Source organism: Macaca fascicularis, chromosome 1 (genome assembly GCF_037993035.2).
Source record: "Macaca fascicularis isolate 582-1 chromosome 1, T2T-MFA8v1.1".
Classification (NCBI taxonomy): Eukaryota; Metazoa; Chordata; class Mammalia; order Primates; family Cercopithecidae; genus Macaca; species Macaca fascicularis.
Genome location: NC_088375.1, coordinates 206,834,566 through 206,856,188, shown reverse-complemented (window position 1 = coordinate 206,856,188; position 21,623 = coordinate 206,834,566). Strand labels below are relative to the sequence as shown.

At 42.0% G+C, this 21,623-nt stretch overlaps 1 protein-coding gene and 1 pseudogene across 12 annotated transcripts in view; one reads left to right on the top strand and one right to left on the bottom strand.

Annotated features, from left to right (window-relative positions):
- Positions 1-21,623, bottom strand: part of LOC102140968 (dnaJ homolog subfamily C member 8) — a 31,187-nt gene extending 9,564 nt beyond the window's left edge. Inside the window, exons 1-8 of one of the 12 annotated variants that reach the window (XM_065526539.1) lie at positions 21,519-21,623; positions 18,329-18,450; positions 17,117-17,218; positions 15,821-15,948; positions 7,117-7,173; positions 2,755-2,821; positions 2,161-2,255; positions 504-575 (exon numbers count right to left, since the gene is read on the bottom strand). In XM_065526539.1, the coding sequence (XP_065382611.1) occupies positions 504-575; positions 2,161-2,255; positions 2,755-2,821; positions 7,117-7,173; positions 15,821-15,946 (417 nt within the window). In that variant the 5' untranslated portion in view covers positions 15,947-15,948; positions 17,117-17,218; positions 18,329-18,450; positions 21,519-21,623. Of the gene's footprint in view, positions 1-503; positions 576-2,160; positions 2,256-2,754; positions 2,822-5,931; positions 6,023-7,116; positions 7,174-7,280; positions 7,324-15,820; positions 15,949-17,116; positions 17,219-18,328; positions 18,451-21,518 lie in introns of those variants that run through there. The other 11 variants (XM_074015079.1, XM_074015081.1, XM_065526540.1 and 8 more) reach the window with 11 other exon arrangements.
- LOC102140575 (small ribosomal subunit protein eS27-like) lies at positions 18,776-19,131 on the top strand (annotated as a pseudogene).

Genomic DNA, 21,623 nt, shown 5'->3' with positions numbered 1-21,623 from the left:
CATTGCACTCTAGCCTGGGCAACAAGAGTAAAAGTTCATCTCAAAAAATAAAAAATAAAACAATAAGGCCGGGCGTGGTGGCTCATGCCTGTAATCCCAACACTTTGGGAGGCAGAGGCGGGCAGATAACCTGAGGTCAGGAGTTTGAGACCAGCCTGACCAATATGATGAAACCTTGTCTCTACTAAAAATACAAAAATTAGCCGGGCGTGGGGGCATGCACCTATAATCCTAGGTACTTGAGAGGCTGAAACAGGAGAATTGCTTGAACCTGGGAGGCAGAGGTTGCAGTGAGCTGAGATTGCGCCATTGCACTCCAGCCTGGCAACAAGAGTGAAACTCAGTCCCAAAAATAATAAATAAATAAATAAATAAATAAATAAATAAATAAATAAATGTGAAATAGCATATAGTCATCATTCTTTTGGCTTCTGTCTCTGTAACTCACCAATTCGTAGACTCAGTCACACAAGATACAGTGGCGTTTCCCATATTTAACTCACCAGTTCAGGATCATCCTCCTCTACAATTGTAGGTTTTCCTTCCTTCTTTAACTGTTTTTTTCGCTCTTTCACCTAAAAAGAATTTTTTTTCATCAAAAGACGAGCACCTGTGCTTTGAGAATATCCACTGAGCTGTACACATACAATATATGTAACTTTCTGTAGGCACAGGTATAGCAAAAAGTTTCCATTAAAAAAAAAAAATGAGCCCCTCCCCTCCCTCCTCAAAAGAACAATGGAATCAAGGACAATTAGGAACCACAAGTCCGTTTTCTAATCTCATCTAAAATCCAATCTACCAGGAAGAACGAAAGATGAAAGGGGACCAACGGGAGGTTGTCCCCAACTCATCAGATCCAAAACGTTTTTGATGAAATAAACAGACTACTAATTTACCTTTCTTGGCTTGTGGTTATGTGTTTAGAGCAAAGAAAATATATTTGTCAAGTTTTAGAAGAAGCTACAGAATTTGTGGCATTATGTCCAAGTAGTTTTTCTGGCATTTCTATAACTACATTCTTGATCATTTTCACCGTGGAACCTCCCTAAACCACACATCATATTAACTGATACTTTTATCACTTTGGTCACTACTGAGATTAAAAAAAAAAAAATTAAATATACCCATTCATACAAGAATGACACTACTCCATGAACTATTATACCAGTCTATTATACCAGCAAAAGCCAAGTGCCCTCTAAGCTCAGAAAGGCCCTACTGCCACCCTGTGGTCAGGAAGCCTAAGGATGACATTCTTACAGGTAAAAGATATAGGAAGGGTAACTACCACAATGATTTAAGGAGAAACTGTCAGGCACTTTTCCTATTTCTACAAGGATAGGGCCTACAAGTGCCATTTCCAACACATGACCGGCAGGACGTAGTTATGGGCCCTTTGTCTCCTCTTCTTATCCATTTTCCTCACCTAAACTGGATTCATTACTATGGTTATAAAGTTCGGTTTCACATTTCAAAGCTCTTCATGTGAAAAGTCATATCCAATCACAATTGAAACAGCTCTTATAAATGGCCTCAAGATTCTTGCCCCAGCAAGTAAAAAGTTAAAAGACCTTTCTTACCTCAGGAAAGCCATACTGACATTTCCCATCACATGGGAGATTTATGTAGGCCCTCAAGAGCAAACAAAAATAATACCAGCTACAACTCAGTTTCCTTCAATTGAGTTCTTCCCAACTCTGTTATTAAGATGGGCATAAACCTCCTCATATTTTAAAAAAAGTTTACCCCTATCCTCTTGCTAGCCTTAGACAAGCCTTGTTCCAAACCCTTCACCAGGGACAAGAATAAAAATCAAGAGTCAAGGGTCACAGGCTGCTCCATATTTCTACTCTAAGAATGGAGTAAGTGGCAATATGCAATGAGAGGGAGAGAACGACCCTTTCTCCCCAACACAGGACTGGCAGAGAAACAGGTAGGAGCAGTGTCCTAGCTACTCCTCATCTGAGTTCTTCTCTTAGGGGTGAATTACAGCTTCAGGCACACACTATTCATGACCACCACAGCAAAGTGGTGGAGAGCACATAAGCATCCACAAGTTGTGCCAGTAGGCATTACTATGTTAATATGTACCCTCCTACAAGGTGCCCAAGGCTTGCTGATACTTCCTGTAAACACAGCAGCACTATAAATACTTACAGTGTGTTCCACGTATTCTTTTCCTGCCTGAATTACATCCAGGGCCCTCTTCTTTTGCTCCTGATCCAGTAGCAACTTGTAAGCTTTGTCCACAGCTAATGCAAAACATTGAAATTAACTGTTTCTGCAAACACCCTCTGAAAGTCTGAACTATACTCAGGCAGTGTAAATGGACTTGTGCTGTCTAAAGCATTCCCTACTTTAATTATTTACTATTGTTAAACTAATTAAAAAAAAAAAACATTCAACTATAGCAATGACTTTCCTTGAGAGCCTTGGAAAAAATTAAATATATACTCAAGGCACCACATCTGGATTTAATTCAGTGATAAAATTCTTTATGTTCAAAGAAAAAAAATGATCCTAGGCAATAACAGTCTTTGTTGGCATATAAAAGTTTTAACAAAGCAAAGTTAAGGTTTACTTCTTAAACAAAACATTCTGCTTTGAAATGGCAACTGCTCTACTGAAAACCACAGCTTCTTGGTGACCAGAAGACAAAACTACAACAGTCTCTGCTTGATCTAGGACAAGGAATAGTTAGGCCCTGCCATTCACAATCTAATACTCAGAAGCAGGTAAATTTACAAATACCTTCAAAAGCCTTTTGTGCTCTGTCAGCATCATCTTGATTTTTGTCAGGATGCACCAAGATGGATAACTACAATAAGAGAAAAGTTGGGGTTGTCAATAAGAGAAACATTTACTAACTTTCAGCCTGCCCTGTCTCATTACAACCAAAAGCTCTAAGGTCCTATGGCAAAAAGAGACTCTTAGCAAGAAGCATTTTAAAAAATTAACAAATCTCTTTAAATGCCTAGAAATACTGATCTTTAACAAAATTCAAGCACCAAAAGGTAAAGGTACAACTAGGAAACATCTCCGGTTTTAATCACAAAGTTGAGAACAAACGTGCCAGGCACAGAGGCTCACGCCTGTCATCCCACCACTTTGGGAGGCTGAGGTGAGAGGATTACTTAAGTCCAGGACTTCGAGACCAGTCTGAGCAACATAGCAAGACGCTACCTCTACAAAAAAAATTTTTTTTAATTAGTCAGACGTGGTCGTGGTCGCCTGTAGTCCCAGCTATTTAGAGGCTAACGTGGGAGAATCACTTGAGCCTGGGAGGTTGAGATTGTGCCACTGCGCTCCAGCCTGGGCAACAAAGTGAGACCCTGTCTCCAGGAAAAAAAAACAAAAACAAATGGAAGCCTAGCACTATGAAGATGTTGTAATAATTTGGGGGAGGAGGGAGACTGAAAAGTATCAAGTTCCTATTATGTTCCTTATGCAGGTTGAGCACTCCAAATCCAAAATGCTCAAAAATCTGAAACTTTTTGAGTGCTGACATGATGCTCCAAGGAAACGCTCATTGGAACATTTTGAATTTTCGGATTAAGGATGCTCGACCATTATGCATTCTGCAAATATTCCAAAATCTGAAAAAAATTGAAATCTGAAATACTTCTAGTCTCAAGCATTTCAGATAAAGGATACTCAACCTGTACTGAGCACTAAGGTGGCTAAAGTAGGTATGAGACATCATCTCTCTCCTAAAAGAACTTCTAATCTAAAGCAGTTTCTCATTCTGGCTGTGTTCCAACCCTGTGAAGGTTCTGAAAAAAAACAGCATTCTAATTTCCACACTCAGACCTTCTGAGTCAGTCTTTGGCATCTGCACTTTGTAAACCTCTATTAGACTGGGTTTCAGATGATCGGAGGGAATTAGCCCTTATTTTGTTAGGTGGGATAAGTGGCTATGCAAGAAAATGTCCTTTATTTGGGAAGGGTACGTGCTGAAGTATTTAGGGGTAAAGCCTCATGGTTTATTGCAATTTACTTTACAATAATCCAGCCAAAAATATATAGTTAAATATATAGTCAATGTCAGCCAGGAGTGGTGGCTCCCACCTGTAATCCCAGCACTTTGGGAGGCTGAGGCTGGCAGATCACTTGAGGTCAGGAGTTCAAGACCAGCCTGGCCAACACGGTGAAACCCCGTCTCTACTGAAAATACAAAAATTAGGCAGTCACGGTGGCACACATCTATAATACCAGCTACTCAGGAGGCTGAGGCAGGAGAATCACTTGAACTCGGGAGGTGAAGGCTGCAGTGAGCCGAGATCACAACACTATACTGCAACCTGGGTGACAGAGCCAGACTCTGTCTCAATAAATAAATAAATAAATACATACTACATGTATTTTAATGAAATTAATCGTTCAATATAGATGGTGGATATATGAATATTCATTGTTCCATTCTTTTTTTTTTTTTTTTTGAGACAGAGTTTTGCTCTATCATCCAGGCTGGAGTGCAATGGTGCTATCCCAGCTCACTGCAGCCTCAGTCTCCTGGACTCAAGTGATCCTCCCACCTCAGCCTTCCGAGTAGCTGGGACTACAGGCACACATCATCACGCCCGGCTAATTTTTGGTTTTTGTTGTTGTTGTTTCCGGTTTTTTGTAGAGACGGGGTTTCACCATATTGCCCACGCTGGTCACGAACTCCTGAGCTCAAGCAATCTGCCCGCCTCAACGTCCCAAAGTGCCAGGATTACAGGCATGAGCCACTGTGCTAGTCCATTCTTTTTTCTATATAAAATTTTTATAATAAACCAGCTAAAAAAAAAAAAGAACTTCCATAGGTAATTCAGATACTCACAGTTAAAAACCATGACATACTGTCACTGACAGAAACCAACTAGTTGGAACCCAGGGACCTATGTTGGGGAATGACAACAATGGGAATTTAACGCTACGTTCAGCATTACTGGAACCATTATGCTGGGTTCTAATTCCAACTTCAATCACCTACTAGCTATGAAACCTCGAGCAACTCACTTAACCTATCTCTACCTCAGCTTCCTGCTCTGTAAATGAGATAATACTAGGTACCTATATCTAATTGGGCTGTTATAAGAATGAAACAAACCATGCAAGTAAAGAAATTAGCAGACTAACACACGCTGACAATAGTTAGCATATAGTGAGGATACATTACGTACCAAGACTTACTCTAAATGCCTTCTGTGTAATACATAATTTAAATCCTTACAACAAACTCATGGGATAGACACCATAATTACATTTTACAAATGGGGTAACAGACACGGAAAGGTTGAATGTAACTTGCTCAAGTTTACACTGCTTGTTAAGTGGTACAGTAAAGATTTAAACTAGTTATATAGCTCCAATATGCACACTCTTAACTATCAGTCCATATTAATGATTTATTAAGAGTTCTTAACTCTTATTAAGTTCTTTATGTAGCTACATAAAAAGTTGTTTTGACTGTGAACTTAAATGCTTACTAATATGGGAATCATTAGTAATGATTATATTAGAAAATTTGAAATTTTAGAAAAAGGAAAAAAGCTAAATATAAGTATAGAGTAGAGAGCTTAGGAAGGAAAAAAAGCTATAAAGTTATATAATGGGATATGATTACGTAGACCAAGATAAAAAACATCTTGGCTTAACTGCAGATCAGAAAATGACTATGAGTCAGCAATATGGGGAAAATTACTGTACTGAAGAAACAAGCACACCACTGGATATTAACAAGAATCTCATGCAGAAGCTGAAAATTACATTCAGCTCTGGTCAGACCCTATTAAAATATGAAGTACATAAGAATATAAAGAAGCTAAGGAAAGTTTTTTTAGAAGACATGGAATATACAGAAAATCCAATTTGCAAAGACAAATTATAGGGACTATGATTACTAAACTCATAGAAAAAAAGGCAGCCAGGTGCGGTGGCTCATACCTGTAATCACGGCACTTTGAGAGGCCGAGGCCAGCGGATCGCTTGAGCCCAGAATTGAGACCAGCCTGGGCAAGAGGGCGAAACTCTGTCTCTACAAAAAACACAAAAATTAGCTGGGCATGGTGATGCACACCTGTAGTCCCAGCTACTGGGGAGGTTGAGGAGGGATGATTGCTTGAACTCAGGAGGCAGAGGTTGCAGTAAGCCTAGATCACACCACTGCACTCCAGCCTAGGTGACAGAGTGAGACCGTGTCTCAAATAATAATAATAATAATTTTAAGAAAAAAAGGCTGGGGGAGGGTTACTCAGCTGTCAAAACTGGAAGGATTTTTTTTAAGTTTATTTTAAAACTTTGTAGTTCCAGTTATTAAATATAAGAAGGGGCAAGAATCAGAAGGTATAGATCTCCTTTCCTGGAGAACTTTCAAAAAGCACTCTTTATATTATACCAGTTAACTCTTGGGTATTCATTTAAGTTGGCAAAAGATAAAATTACAGACAGGTGCAGTGACTCACACCTGTAATCCCAGCATTTTGCGGGGGGCTGAGGCAGGCAGATCACTTGAGGTCAGGAGTTCAAGACCAGCCTGGCCAACATGGGGAAACCCTGTCTCTACCAAACACACAAAAATTAGCCGGGTGTGGTGGCACGCACTTGTAATCCCAGCTACTTGGGAGGCTGAGGCAGGAGAATCGCTTGAACCCAGGAGGTGGAGGTTGCAGTGACCCGAGATCACGCCACTACATTCTAGCATGGGTGACAGAGCAAGACTCTGTCTTGAAAAATAAGAATAAAAATAAAAGATAAAATTACAGATGAATGGGGTCTTAAAAGATAAAAATGTGCTATGAATCATTTGACATGTTCCCTCCTAGAAGACAGACGGTTTGGTAGTTGTAACTCCATGCAAGCTCTATTATTCTCCTTTATACTTATCCCTCTTAATTAAGGAGCTGCAGAGATTCTATTTAGATATAAAATTCATTCTATTCATAGGTAAGCTATGGTCATTAATTTAAGGTTTTATATATTATTATGAGCTCTTTTTACAAAACAGTTACACAGCCTTAAAAAAAAAGTTAAATTTTGGCCCAAACATATCAAGTCAATAATAGCAAGTGGTAAAAGAATCATGTCCTTCATACATTTTCAAAAAGTTCAAACAGGGAAATAGTACTGTACCTGCCGAAACCTCTTTTTTATTTCCTCATCTGTAACTTCAGGATCTATCTGAAGAACCTGGAAGTATCAAAATCAAAACCACAAAAAAGGTGAAAATAAATTACATGTATATTTAAGAGGTGCTCAGTAATTATATATATTATAATCAGCATCTAGAATAGTACCTCATGTTCCAGAACACAGGTTGGCACACAGTTCTAGAAATTGCTAAAGAAATATGAATGATCAAATCAACAGAATAACAATTATATTGTCTTATGATTCTCAATTAACATAACGCTTATTTTCTCTTCATCAGAAAAAATAATAATTTATTTTATACCCAGAGACGTTTCTACATGAGAAAATTTTGCATTTCTCCTCCATTCATTAAAAAAGTTTAACTTCTCCCTCCCTTTATTTTTGCAAATGTCGAGAAACCATTATAACTCAAAAAGAAAAAAATTAGGCCAATGGACACTTTATAATTTACAAGGCCCAATGATTCTCAATCAGAGTGAATATTAGAATCACCTGTGGAACCTGTGCACCATGGCTGGCCCACTCTAGGAAAGTCTGATTCCAACCCCTAGGCATTTGAGACAAGCCTGGCCAACATGGAGAAACCCCGTCTCTGCTAAAAACACAAAATTAGCCAGGCGTGGTGGCGCAAGAAAATGAAAAGTCTGATTCCAATAGAGCAAGGATAGAGTCAATAGCCGGAACAACTCTTTTTTTTTTTTTTTTTTTTTTTTTTGAGACAGTCTCACTCTTATTGCCCAGGCTGGAGTGCAATGGCGCGATCTCGGCTCACTGCAACCTCCACCTCCCGGGTTCAAGCGATTCTCCTGCGTCAGCCTCCCAAGCAGCTGGGATTAGAGGCATGCGCCACCACGCCTGGCTAATTTTTTGTATTTTTAGTAGAGATGGGGTTTCTCCATGTTGGTCAGGCTGGTCTCAAACTCCCAACCTCTGGTGATCTGCTCACCTCGGCCTCCCAGAGTGCTGGGATTACAAGCATAAGCCATTGCAATGACAATTGTTTTTTTTTTGTTGTTGTTGTTGTTTTTAAAACAGAGTTTTGTGCTTGTTGCCCTGGAGGGCAATACTGCAACCTCCTCCTCCCAGGTTCAAGAGATTCTCCTGCCTCAGCCTCCCGAGTAGCTGGGATTACAGGCATGCGCCACCAAGCCCGGCTAATTTTGTATTTTTAGTAGAGACGGGGTTTCTCCATGTTGTCAGGCTGGTCTCGAATTCCCAACTTCAGGTGATGCGCCCACCTCGGCCTCCCAAAGTACTGGGATTACAGGCGTGAGCCACCACACCTGGCCTTAAGCAACATTTCTTTAAACAAATAATTTTTTTTTTTTTTTTGAGACAGTTCACTTCGTTGCCCAGGCTAGAGTGCAGTGGCATAATCATAGGTCACTGCAGTCTCGAGCTCTGGGGCTCAAGTGGGCCTCTGGTCTCAGCCTCTTGAGCAACTAGGACTGTAAGCGCGTGGAGCACACAACCATGCCCGGTGACTTTTTAAAACTTTTTTAGAGATGGGGTCTCCCTGGCCAGGTGCAGTGGCTCACGCCTGTAATCCCAGTACTTTGGGAGGCCAAGGCAGGGAGACCACTTGAGGCTAGGCATTTGAGACAAGCCTGGCCAACATGCAGAAACCCCTCTCTACTAAAAATACAAAATTAGCCAGGCGTGGTGGCGCAAGAAAATGAAAATTTTCAAGTCAGTGAGCCCCACTCTCACACCTTCCCAAGGGAGAAAGGAATTGGGAAAGTCACTCAATAGGAACAGCCAAGTCCCATAAGATTTACTGACGAGGGGTGGTAACTGTTCATACAAAAATATTCATAGGAAAGCCACTAGTTCTGAGGAAAAGGAATCTCTAGGGGCAAACCAAAGTCCAACAAATCCCAGAAGGCGCCCAAACTAAATGAAAAAGAACAGATATTGTCCCACCCTCACAAAGAAAGCCTCTGATAAGGTTATAGCTTACAACTAATCATGCCAAATGTAATTCATAAACCCTGATTGATTTCTTTTTTAAAAATAAATTTTGCTGTGTGTATTTGGGGATTACAACATGATGTTATGGGATATATACAGATAGTAAAATGGTTACTGTGGTTCTTGAGTTTAAAAAACCTAAAATAGCCATCAAGGAGATTTTGAGGACAGCTGGGCCCATTTGCATGTGGACTGTATACTGGATAATGTTACTTAATGTTGTTTTCCTATGGCTAAAGTTTCCTAAGCTCTAACTTTATTAGAGACTTTTTTTGTGAAGATGGGATGATTTCTATTTTTTTTTTTTTTTTTTTTTTGAGATGGAGTTTCGCTCTTGTTGCCCGGGCAGGAGGGCAATGGTGTGATCTCGGCTCACTGTAACCTCCACCTCCCAGGTTCAAGTGATTCTCCTGCTTCAGCTTCCCGAGTAGCTGGGATTACAGGCATGCGCCATCATGCCTGGCTAATTTTGTATTTTTAGTAGAGACGGGTTTCTCCATGTTGTCAGGCTGGTCTCGAATTCCCGACTTCAGATGATCCACCCGCCTCGGCCTCCCAAAGTACTGGGATTACAGGTGTGAGCCACCACACCTGGCCTTAAGCAACATTTCTTTAAACAAATAATTTTTTTTTTTTTTTGAGACAGTTCACTTCGTTGCCCAGACTAGAGTACAGTGGCATAATCATAGGTCACTGCAGTCTCGAGCTCTGGGGCTCAAGTGGGCCTCTGGTCTCAGCCTCTTGAGCAACTAGGACTGTAAGCGCGTGGAGCACACAACCATGCCCGGTGACTTTTTAAAACTTTTTTAGAGATGGGGTCTCCCTGGCCAGGTGCAGTGGCTCACGCCTGTAATCCCAGTACTTTGGGAGGCCAAGGCAGGGAGACCACTTGAGGCTAGGCATTTGAGACAAGCCTGGCCAACATGCAGAAACCCCTCTCTACTAAAAATACAAAATTAGCCAGGCGTGGTGGCGCAAGAAAATGAAAATTTTCAAGTCAGTGAGCCCCACTCTCACACCTTCCCAAGGGAGAAAGGAATTGGGAAAGTCACTCAATAGGAACAGCCAAGTCCCATAAGATTTACTGACGAGGGGCGGTGACTGTTCATACAAAAATATTCATAGGAAAGCCACTAGTTCTGAGGAAAAGGAATCTCTAGGGGCAAACCAAAGTCCAACGAATCCCAGAAGGCACCCAAAATAAATGAAGAACAGAATTTGTCCCACCCTCACAAAGAAAGCCTCTGATAAGGCTATAGCTTACAACTAATCACGCCAAATGTAATACATAAACGCTGACTGATTTCTTTTTTAAAAATAAATTTTGCTGTATTTGGGGATTACAACATGATGTTATGGGATATATACAGATAGTAAAATGGTTACAGTGGTTCTTTTTTTTTTTTTTTTTTTTTTTTGAGACGGAGTCTGGCTCTGTTGCCCAGGCTGGAGTGCAGTGGCCGCATCTCAGCTCACTGCAAGCCTCGCCTCCCGGGTTCACGCCATTCTCCTGCCTCAGCCTCCTGAGTAGCTGGGAGTACAGGCGCCCGCCACCTCGCCCGGCTAATTTTTTTTGTATTTTAGTAGAGACGGGGTTTCACCGTGTTAGCCAGGATGGTCTCGATCTCCTGACCTCGTGATCCGCCCGTCTCGGCCTCCCAAAGTGCTGGGATTACAGGCTTGAGCCACCACGCCCGGCCTACAGTGGTTCTTGAGTTTAAAAAAAAAAACTAAAATAGTGATAAAGGAGATTTTGGGGACAGCTGGGCCCATCTGCATGTCGACTGTATGCTGGATAAAGTTACTTAATGTTGTTTTCCTATGGCTAAAATTTCCTAAGCTCTAATTTTATTAGAGGCTTTTTTTTTTTTTTTTTGGAGACAGAGTCTTGTTCTGTCAAGTACAGTGGAGCAATCTTGGCTCACTGCAACCTCCGCCTCCTGGGTTCAAGCAATTCTCCTGCCTCAGCCTCCTGAGTAGCTGGGACTCCAGGCGCGTGCCACCACATCCAGCTAATTTTTTGTATTTTAGTACAGATGGGGTTTTACCATGTTGGCCAGGCTGGTCTCAAACTCCTGAACTCAGGCAATCTGCCCACTTCAGCTTCCCAAAGTGCTATGATTACAGGCGTGAGCCACTGTACCCAGCCTTTCTATTCTTTCTTAGTGTGATCTTCCAATACGTGATAGTGGTGTTGCGGTTACGTGGAAGTGTTCTTGTTTCAAGGAGATGCACGCTAAAGTATTTAGGCATTAACTGTTAACATCTGGAGCTTACTTTCACCACATGATTGGGCAAAAAAGAAGACAGTATATATACCTACATACACATACAAACACACACTCCAAAAGTTATTTTTCCAAGAGTTATATCAGAACGAATATTCACTGAGTGCCTTCAAAGCCAATCCAACTCCTCTTTTGTCTTTAAGAGTTGGGGGTGTCACATGTGGCACAGTGAAGACAATGAACTTTTACCTGTGGCTGGTCCTCTTTGAAGCCAGCTTTATACATTCAGTACCAACTTTTAGACCACAAAAAGTTTCTAATATAGCTAGATACTGTGCTCACTACTTTTCTTAGTCTGTTTTGTGTTGCCAGAACAGAATACCATAGACTGGGCAGTTTATAAAGAAAATAAATGTATTTCTTATACTTCTGTAGGCTGGGAAGTTCAAGGTTGAGGGGCCGTCATCAGGTAAGGGCAAGAGGGGGCTAAACTCACATATATAACAAGTCCATTCTTGAGATAACTAATCCACTCCCAAGCTGAGAATATTAATCCATTTGTGAGGGCAGAGTCCCTGTGATCTAATCACCTCTTATTAGGCCCCACCCCACAAAGCTGCTGTACTGGGATTAAGTTTCTAACACATGAATCTGGGGGACACATTCTAACCATAACTCTACTGTCCTCACAGAATTTAAGAATTACTGTTCTCAGCCGGGCGCGGTGGCTCACGCCTGTAATCCCACCACTTTGGGAGGCCGAGGCAGGCAAATCACAAGGTCAGGAGATCGAGACCACGGTGAAACCCTGTCTCTACTAAAAATACAAAAAATGAGCCGGGCAAGGTGGCGGGCGCCTGTAGTCCCAGCTACTCGGGAGGCTGGGGCAGGAGAATGGCCTGAACCCAGGAGGCGGAGCTTGCAGTGAGCCAGGATCGCGCCACTGCACTCCAGCTTGGGCGACAGAGCAAGACTCCGTCTCAAAAAAAAAAAAAAAAAAAAAAAAAAGAATTACTGTTCTCACAGTAGATAAGGGAGAGACAAGTAATAAGTATTTCTGACAAAAATGATAAATGCCTTATTACCAACATGGCTGCAAGCACACAGGTCTGTTCAGATTCTTGGAAGGTTTTTCTGAACACCTGTTGTGTCTCAGGCTTTGAGGATATGGAGGGAGAGACCTATAGTCTTGAACCTCAGGGAGCTAATTGATCATCACACAGAAACAAAAATGCTTAACTGTTGCATTCAGGTAAGTTCCTGAACTCAAAATATAACAGCAGTCTCCTTTAGGATCTTCTGCTTGAAAAAGGAATCCAGTATTAGGTCACACCTGAACTCTCTGACCTATTAAAGATGTGCCAGTTCCAGTGTCCTGTGAGATAAGCACCTTTCCTTCCAAGGTGCTGAACAAAACAAACAGGAAAAGACTACAGTGCTCGCCTGACAGGGCCTTACAAGTTAAATCAAAAGAAGAGGCCAGGCACGGTGGCTCATGCCTGTAATCCCAGCGCTTTGGGAGGCCAAGGCTAGAAGATCACTTGAGGTCAGGAGTTTGAGACGAGCCTGGCCAACAGGGCGAAACCTCGTCTCTACTAAAAATACACAAAAAAAAAATTAGCCAGGCATGGTGGCAGGTGCCTGTAATCCCAGCTACTTGGGAGGCTGAGTCAGGAGAATCACTGGAACCAGGGAGGCAGAGGTTGCAGTGAGCCAATATCCTGCCACTGCGCTCCAGTCTGGGCGACAGAGTGAGACTCTGTCTCAAAACAAACAAACAAACAAACTAAAGAGCCAAACACAGTGGCTCACACCTTTAATCCCAATATTTTGAAAAACTGAGGTGGGAGGATCAATTGAGCCCAGAGCCCAGGAGTTCGGGGTTGCAGTGAGCTATGCAGTGAGCTGAGCAACAGAGAGGCTCTGAAAAATACCTTTTTGGGACAATTAGTATAATCTGAATGGGGTCTGATGATTATATAGTAACAATGTATTCAGAGAGGCCCTGAGAAAGATTTTTTTGGGACAATTAGTAAAATTTGAATGGGGTCTGATGATTTACAAAGTAACAATGTTTCAATGTTCATTTACTGATTTTGATAGTTTACATTGTGGTTCAGTAAGAGGATAGTTGTAGAAAAATCACATTAAAGTATATCAGGGTGATGGATCATCATTCTAACAATTTATTCTCAAAGAGTTCAAGGAAAAGTCTTCATATTGTATTTGAAATCTTTGTTAATCTGAGACTGTTTCAAAATGAAAAAATTCTTGAAACATTACTCTTCAAAAAACAGAAAATCGATGAACCTTGAAAATATCATGCTAAGTGAAATAGGCCAGATACAAAGTAACAAATACAGTATGATTCCACTTACATGGGTTTCCTAGAAGAGGCAAATTCATAGACAAAGTAGATAGAGCAGAGGTTACCAGGGGTCAGGGAGAAAATGAGGACTTACTGTTTAGCAGATACAAAGTTTCTAGTTGGGGTGACGAAAAATTTCTGAATATGAACAGTGGTGATGGTTACACAACACTGTGAATGTATTTAATGCCACTAAATTGTAAAACTCAAAATAATTTAAATGGTAATTTTTTTTTTTTTTTGGAGACAGTATTGTTCTGTCGCCCAGGTTGGAAGTGCAGTAGCGCAATCTTGGCTCACTGCAACCTCCACCTCCTGGGTTTAAGTGATTCTTGGGCCTTAGCCTCCCAAGTAGCTGAGATTACAAGCATGCACCACCATGCCCAGCTAATTTTTGTATTATTTTTGTAGAGACGGGGTTCCGCCATGTTGGCCAGGCTGGTCTTGAACTCCTGGCCTCCAATGATCCTCCCACCTCGGCCTCCCAAAATGCTGAGATTACAGGCATAAGCCACCACACCTGGCTAAAATGGCAAATTTTATGTTATGTATATTTTTCCACAATAAAAAAAAGTGAGGGGAGTTTTTTCTAAGTGCCCAATAAGTGTTGTTTCTATTATTTAACAGATACAAAAATATTCGCTTCAAAATTATTTGTAAATGTGAACAATTAAAAAGTAGTTTAGGGAGTCTCTCTAAACCTATTCTGGTTCAAGGGCTGCCTGTTAAAAAAATTTTTTAAAGAGCCAAGTGTGATGGCTCACGCCTGTAATTGCAGCACTTTGGGAGCCGAGGGAGACAGATCACAAGGTCAGGAGTTTGAGAAAAGCCTGGCCAATATGGTGAAACTCCATCTCTACTAAAAATACAAAAATTAGCCAGGCGTGGTGGCACGTGCCTGTAGTCCCAGCTACTCAGGAGGCTGAGGCAGGAGAATCGCTTGAATCCAGGAGGCGGAGGTTGCAGTGAGCCGAGATTACGCCACTGCACTCCAGCCTTGGCAACAGAGTGAGACGTCATCTCAAAAAAAAACAAATCTAGAAAGAAATAAACTAGCTGAACTATTCCACAATAAAGAAATGATTAAATAAATTATACAGAATTTTTCTTTACCCCCCAGGCTATTATTTTATAACCAGTTCATAAATAGTTTCTTGGGGGATGATATATTACTTACACATCTACCATGTAGTAAAAATGTATGTATATGTGTGTGTATCCAACTACTTCATCGGAGTGATTCCTGTGGTTTGGAATTGCTGGGGCCAAGTTTATGCAAAAATCTACATTTTTGAGTAAATTCCTCATGACTAGAGTAAGTTTCCTGAGTATCTGAGAACTCTTCATTTCCTAAAGTTGTACAAACATCAGATATCAATATTGGTAAGCATTGATAATGTAATTTATAATGAAATTGCTTTCTCAACTATTAGTATTAACTATATGTCATCTTCATATAGCCTTATAACTCATTTGTGCTATTCCATTTTCCTCTGTTCCTTTTATTTTCACTTCCCGTGTAATGTTAGTCTCTTTGTACTGATTTCTGAAGAGTTCATTTATGATTAAAGATGTTAATATTTTGTCAAGAATTGCAAAAAATAAAAAGAAAAATTAATTTTTCTTTTTTTTTTTTGGCCAGGCAGCGGCTCACATCTATAATCCTAGCACTTTGGGAGGCCGCGACAGGTGAATCACCTGAGCTCAGGAGTTCGAGACCAACCTGGACAATATGGCGAAACCCCGTCTCTACTAAAAATATAAAAATTAGTCGGGCATGATGGCAGGCACCTGTCATCCCAGCTACTCGGGAGGCTGAGGCAGGAGAATCACTTGAATCTGGGAGGTGGAGTTGCAGTAAGCCAAGATCGTATCATTATACTCTAGCCTAGGTGACAGAGTGAGGCTTCATCTCAAAAAAAAAGCATTTAAAACAGCCCTGAGGCTGCACATGGTGGCGAATGGCTGTAATCCCAGCACTTTGGGAGCCCAAGGTGGGCAAATCATGTGAGCCCAGGAGTTCAAGGGTGCAGTGAGCCATGATTGCACCACTGCACTCCAGCCTGGGTGACAATGAGACCCTGTCTCAAAAAAATAAAACAAAATAAAATAAAACCGTATTGAGCTGAGCCAGGCGTGGTGCCATAAGCCTGTAGTCCCATCTACTCCAAAGGCTGAGCAGGTCAAGATCACTTAAGCCCACGAGTTCTAATCCAGCCTGGGCAACATAATGAGGCTCCATCTCTTTAAAAAAAAAAAAAAAAAAAGGACTAAGTGTATGATGCTCCCTGTTTTTAAGCAAAACAGTTTGAGTGTAAACATGAGTGGCTATCTCTCTTAGGTGGGATTATACATGATTATTCTTGCTTTCTGTACATTTACAAGAAATATGATTTACTTTTATAACCAGGAAAAGTTTAAAGTTATAAAATTAAGAAAATCAAAAAGTATATTCACTTATCTAAAATCCTGTGATCTTTGTTTTGTTGTTGTTGGGTTTTTGGTATTTACTATAGTGAAACAGAAAAGTTTTAACAAGTAGTTTAAATCAAGAATCCTAGGCTAGGAGCGGTGTCTCATGCCTGTAATCCCAGCACTTTGGGAGGCTGAGGCAGGCGGATCACAAGGTCAGGAGTTCGAGACCAGCCTGGCCAACATGGTGAAACCCCATCTCTACTAAAAATACAAATATTAGCCAGGCGCAGTGGGAGGCACCTGTAATCCCACCTACTTGGGAGGCTGAGGCAGGAGAATTGCTTGAACCCGGGAGGAGGAGGTTGCAGTGAGTCAAGATCGCGCCACTGCACTCCAGCGTGGGGGACAGAGCACGACTCCGTCTCAAAAAAAAAGAGAAAAAAAAAGAATCCTAAATTTATCAGAGTTAGCCGCCCCTTCACATCTGAAATTAAATCCTTATATATTTGGGTTGCTAAAAGATGATGAAAGGTATGTGCCCATCTCACTTTTCTTAACATGCTGCCTCTCCAGTTCTGCTCAGTAAAACCAACCAAGTTTAAAGACAATCTATATACAGTTACGTACCTCTAAATGCAAAATGCAAAATCCAAAATGCTCCAAAATCTGAAATTTTTTGAGAGTCAATTGATGCTCAAAGAAAATGCTCATTAACATCCTGAATTTTCTGATTCGGGATGCTTCAACCAGCAAGTGAGTAGAATGGATGTATATATTCCAAAATCCCAAAAAAAATCCAAAATCCAAAAAACTTCTGGTCCTAAGCATTTTGGATAAGGAATACTCAATTTGTACTATACAAATTCCATCACTTTACTCCACCATTTTTCACAATCCTAACTATGATATAAATTAGGTATGTATTCCGATGTAGGTATGCCTGCAGCTATGCAAACACCCTCCATTACAGAGGTCCTAGCAACACCAATCAGCTTACCTCAAATGGGTTCAAATTGAAGTAAGAGGAACCAGGACGGGTCAGTCTTTCAATCTGATTTTTCGATGTTAGAACCGAGTCTCTTTTCTCTATTTGTTTCACCTAAAATTATGAGGATTAAAAACTTCATTAATAGAATTCAATAACAAACTGAATTGTTTATCTTAACACAACGTTCACTGATATGTTCAACAAACATTTGTGTGTTTACCATGTGCAAGACATTTTGATAAACGCTTTGAGAAATTACAACTACCATTTGTTGAATTTTAATATAAAAACCTTACATGTATTTATTAATCTCAACAACCCTATGTGGTAGATACTGCTATTGTACCTATTTCACAGATAAGAATACTGAGGCTTAGAGAAGATAACTGACTTGTTCCCAATTATCCAACTTGTAAGCCAGAATTTTAACCCCAACAGTTTGACCCCACAGCATGCATCAAGAGGATTCAAAGATAAATAAGTCACAGCCTTTAAAGAACTTCCACTTTAATGACAGAAGATGTGCTTGTGTGTGGTTATACTTCATTTACAGCTTTTAATTTTAAGGAAAAAAAAAAAATAGGCTGGGCACAGTGGCACATGTCTGTAATCCCAGCACTTTGGGAGGCCAGGGTGGGCAGATCACGAGGTCAGGAGATGGAGTCCATCCTGGCCAACATGGTGAAACCCCATCTCTACTAAAACTACAAAATATTAGCCGGGCGTGGTGGCATGGCCTGTAGTCCCAGATACTCAGGAGGCTGAGGCAGGAGAATCGCTTGAACCCCAGGGATAGGGGTTACAAGGAGCCAAGATCACACCACTGGACTCCAGCAGCCTGGGTGACACCACGAGACTCCATCTCAAAAAAAAAAAAAAAAAAAAAGAGATTTCTCTGTGGGGGAAAAAAAAAGAAAAAAAATTTAAAGAGCAAAAAAAGGAAAAATACAATCACAGTAAGACATAAACTATGAGCAGCATTTAAAACTGTTGATGGGAAGGAACAAATAACTCCACCACCTAATTCTAATAGTGTTAGGAAAAATCCCTGACTTGGCCAGGTGCAGTAGCTGTCACCTGTAATCCCAGCATTGTGGGAGGCTGAGGTGGGTGGATTGCTTGAGCTCAGGAGTTTGAGACAAGCCTGGGCAACACGGCGAAACCCCGTCTCTATTTTTAATTTTAAAAAAAAGAAAGAAAGAAAAAAGAAAAATCCCTGACCTGAAGACAATGCCAGGGAGAACAAGCACCAGGCAGTCCCAGGAAAACATTCTTGGTGTCACTGTCAGAGTTGGAATGCTAGTTGGAATGAATCTCTGGTATGCTATATATCATCTTTATTCCTATGGCCAAAACAAGGTTGGAAAGAATTTCATTAACATAGAAAGTCATTCCTTCTAGACATCTTCCCTCTTCACTCTATGAAAACAGGATTTTTTTTCCTCTTTTGTTCACTACCATATCCCCAACACCTGAATAGCACACTAGTACACTTCAAATGTTCAATAAACATCTGTTAAATGAATGAGGCCAGTGTGGTGGCTTATGCCCGTAATCCCAGCACTTTGGGAATGTGAGGTAGGAGGATCACTTGAGCGCAGGAATTCAAGACCAACCTGAGCAACATGGCAAGACCCTATCTCTATTTTTTAAAAAAATGACTGAAGCCTTTTTTCCAGCGGTGACGACCTACCCACACAAGAACATGCCTCTCACAAAGGATCTCCTTCATCCCTTCCCAGAAGAGAAGAGGAAACACAAGAAGAAACGCCTGGTGCAGAGCCCCAATTTCTACTTCATGGATGTGAAATGCCCAGGATGCTATAAAATCACCATGGTCTTCAGCCATGCACAAACGGTAGTTTTGTGTGTTGGCTGTTCCACTGTCCTCTGCCAGCCTACAGGATGAAAAGCAAGGCTTACAGAAGGATGTTCCTTTAGGAGGAAGCAGCACTAAAAGCACTCTGAATCAAGATGAGTGGGAAATCATCTCAATAAACACATTTTGGATAAAAAAAAAAAAATGAAGCATCCTTCCTTAGATATTTTTTCCCATCCAATTCAAACAAACAAAGATTGCTATTTGGTTTTTTGTTTGTTTTTGTTTTTTTGAGAAGGGGTCTTGCTCTGTCACCCAGGGTGTACTGCAGTGACAGAAGACAGATCATGGCTCACTGCAACCTCCACCTCCTGGGCTCAAGTGATCCTCCAATCCTCCCACCTCAGCCGTCAGAGCAGCTGAGACTACAGGTAGCGCCTGCCAGGTGTCTAAACCTAAATTTAGTACTTTGGAGAAACTACTATGTAACAAGCACTGTTACAAATGCAAGAAATAAAAGATGAATGTGATACGGTCCTTAACCCTGAATAGCTCACAGCCTGCTGGGGAGCAACTCCATATCTCAAACCCATGCCAACCTAGAGATCCCATCTTCTGCCTTGTTGAACCCTAAGAAAGATGCTTCCACTTTATTTTTTTATGAAACGCTTTCTTATACAATAACTTTAGTACTCATGAAAATGTTTATTTTAAAATTAATTCTCTTGTCAAGCACAGTCGCTCATGCCTGTAATCCCAACACTTTGGGAGGCCAAGGCGGGAGGACTGCTTGAGCCCAGGAGTTTCAGACCAGCCTGGGCAACACAGAAAGATCCTGTCACTACAAAGAAATACAAAAATCAGCCAGGCATAGTGGCACGAGCTTGTAGTCCCAGCTACTGATGTGGGAGAATCACTTGAGCCCAGGAGGCAGAAGTTGTGCACTCCAGCTTGGGCAAGAGTGAGACTCTGTCTCAAAATAAATAAATAAAGAGTTTGAGGCAAGTCTGGGCAACATGGTGAAACCCCCGTCTCTACCAAAAATACAAAAATTAGCCAGGCGTGGTGGCAGGCACCTGTAATCCCAGCTACTTGGGAGGCTGAGGCGGGAGAATTGCTTGAACCCGAGAGGCGGAGGTTGCAGTGGGCCAAGATCATGCCACGGCACTCCAGGCCTGGGCGACAAGAGCAAAACTCCGTCTCAAAAAAAAAAAAAAAAAAAAGAAGAAGAAGAATTCAATCCCAGTCCAGTCAGGTTAACTATCTTCCAAGAATTTTTATTTTATTTTTTTAGACAGAGTCTCGCTCTGTCGCCTAGGTTGGAGTGCAGTGGTGCTATCTCGGCTCACTGCAAGCTCCGCCTCCCGGATTCACGCCATTCTCCTGCCTCAGCCTCCTGAGTAGCTGGGACTACAGGCATCCGCCACCACGCCCGGCTAATTTTTTGTATTTTTAGTAGAGACGGGGTTTCACCGTGGTCTCAATCTCCTGACCTCGTGATCCGCCCATCTCGGCCTCCCAAAGTGCTGGGATTACAGGCGTGAGCCACCCCGCCCGCCAAGAATTTTTTTTTCTATCCTTTTTTTTCTTCTTTTTAAAGAGACAGGGTCTCTGTCACCAAGGATGGAGTGCAGTGGTCCGATCATAGCTCACTGCAGCCTCGAGCTTTTGGGTTCCTCCCGCCTGGGCCTCCCAAAGTGCTAGGATTACGGATGTGAGCCACTGTGCCCAGCCCCTTGCAATAATTTAATCTGAGATTCTGACTCAGACAGGGTCTCCCTCTGTCGCCAAGGATGGAGTGCAGTGGTCCGATCATAGCTCACTGCAGCCTCAAGCTTCAGGGTTCCTCCCGCCTGGGTCTCCCAAAGTGCTGGAATTACAGATGTGAGCCACTGTGCCCAGCCCCTTGCAAGAATTTAATCTGAGATTCTGACTCCAAAAGGCATGCTTTTATTTCATTTATTCATTCATTCACTCAACAAATATTTACTGAGCATCCACTAAATACTAGGCGCTGGAGATTCGATAGTAAAGGAGGCTCAGAACATGCCCACTGCTGTCCTAACATACCACCGAGCAAGCTGTAACCTACTGTAAGGCCCCAAACTATTTCACCTCCCTAAACCTCAGGTTCGTCATCTATAAAGGGGGGGTAATATAATGCCTAACTGGCATGATGCACAGTGCCTGGCGTTAGTGAATGGCAGAAACAACCACTAAAACAACTCATTACAGAGGACTAAGAAACGTCTTGGGGGACAAGAAGGCTAAGTCACTCCCAGGAAGGGCCCAGCCTCTGCCAGCCCCCGACTCCGCGGACTTGGGGCACTCTGCCCGCGCGCCCGCACTACGTTGGACGCACTCGCCACCTCCCTGGATAGGTCGAACACCATCCCCTCTTTCGTTGCCCAGGGGATCTCCCAGCAGCTATCAGTGGGAGACGCTCACACACCCCCAGACCCCCGCCACCCCGAAGATTGGACTGAAGGAATCGCCCAACGGTCCAGGCCAGGCGGCCACTGCCTTTGTCCACCGGGAAAGCAGATCTGGGAGAGGTCGCCCCGGTGCCACTACTCCTCACTCTGTGTTCACCTCACTGTAGAAGGTCATAAAGGCTTCCTCGGTGCTGCCTCCGCTGCCCGAAGTCCCGCTCTCTCCTGAAGCCGCCATTTCCCCGGCCCAGCCACCACGTGACCC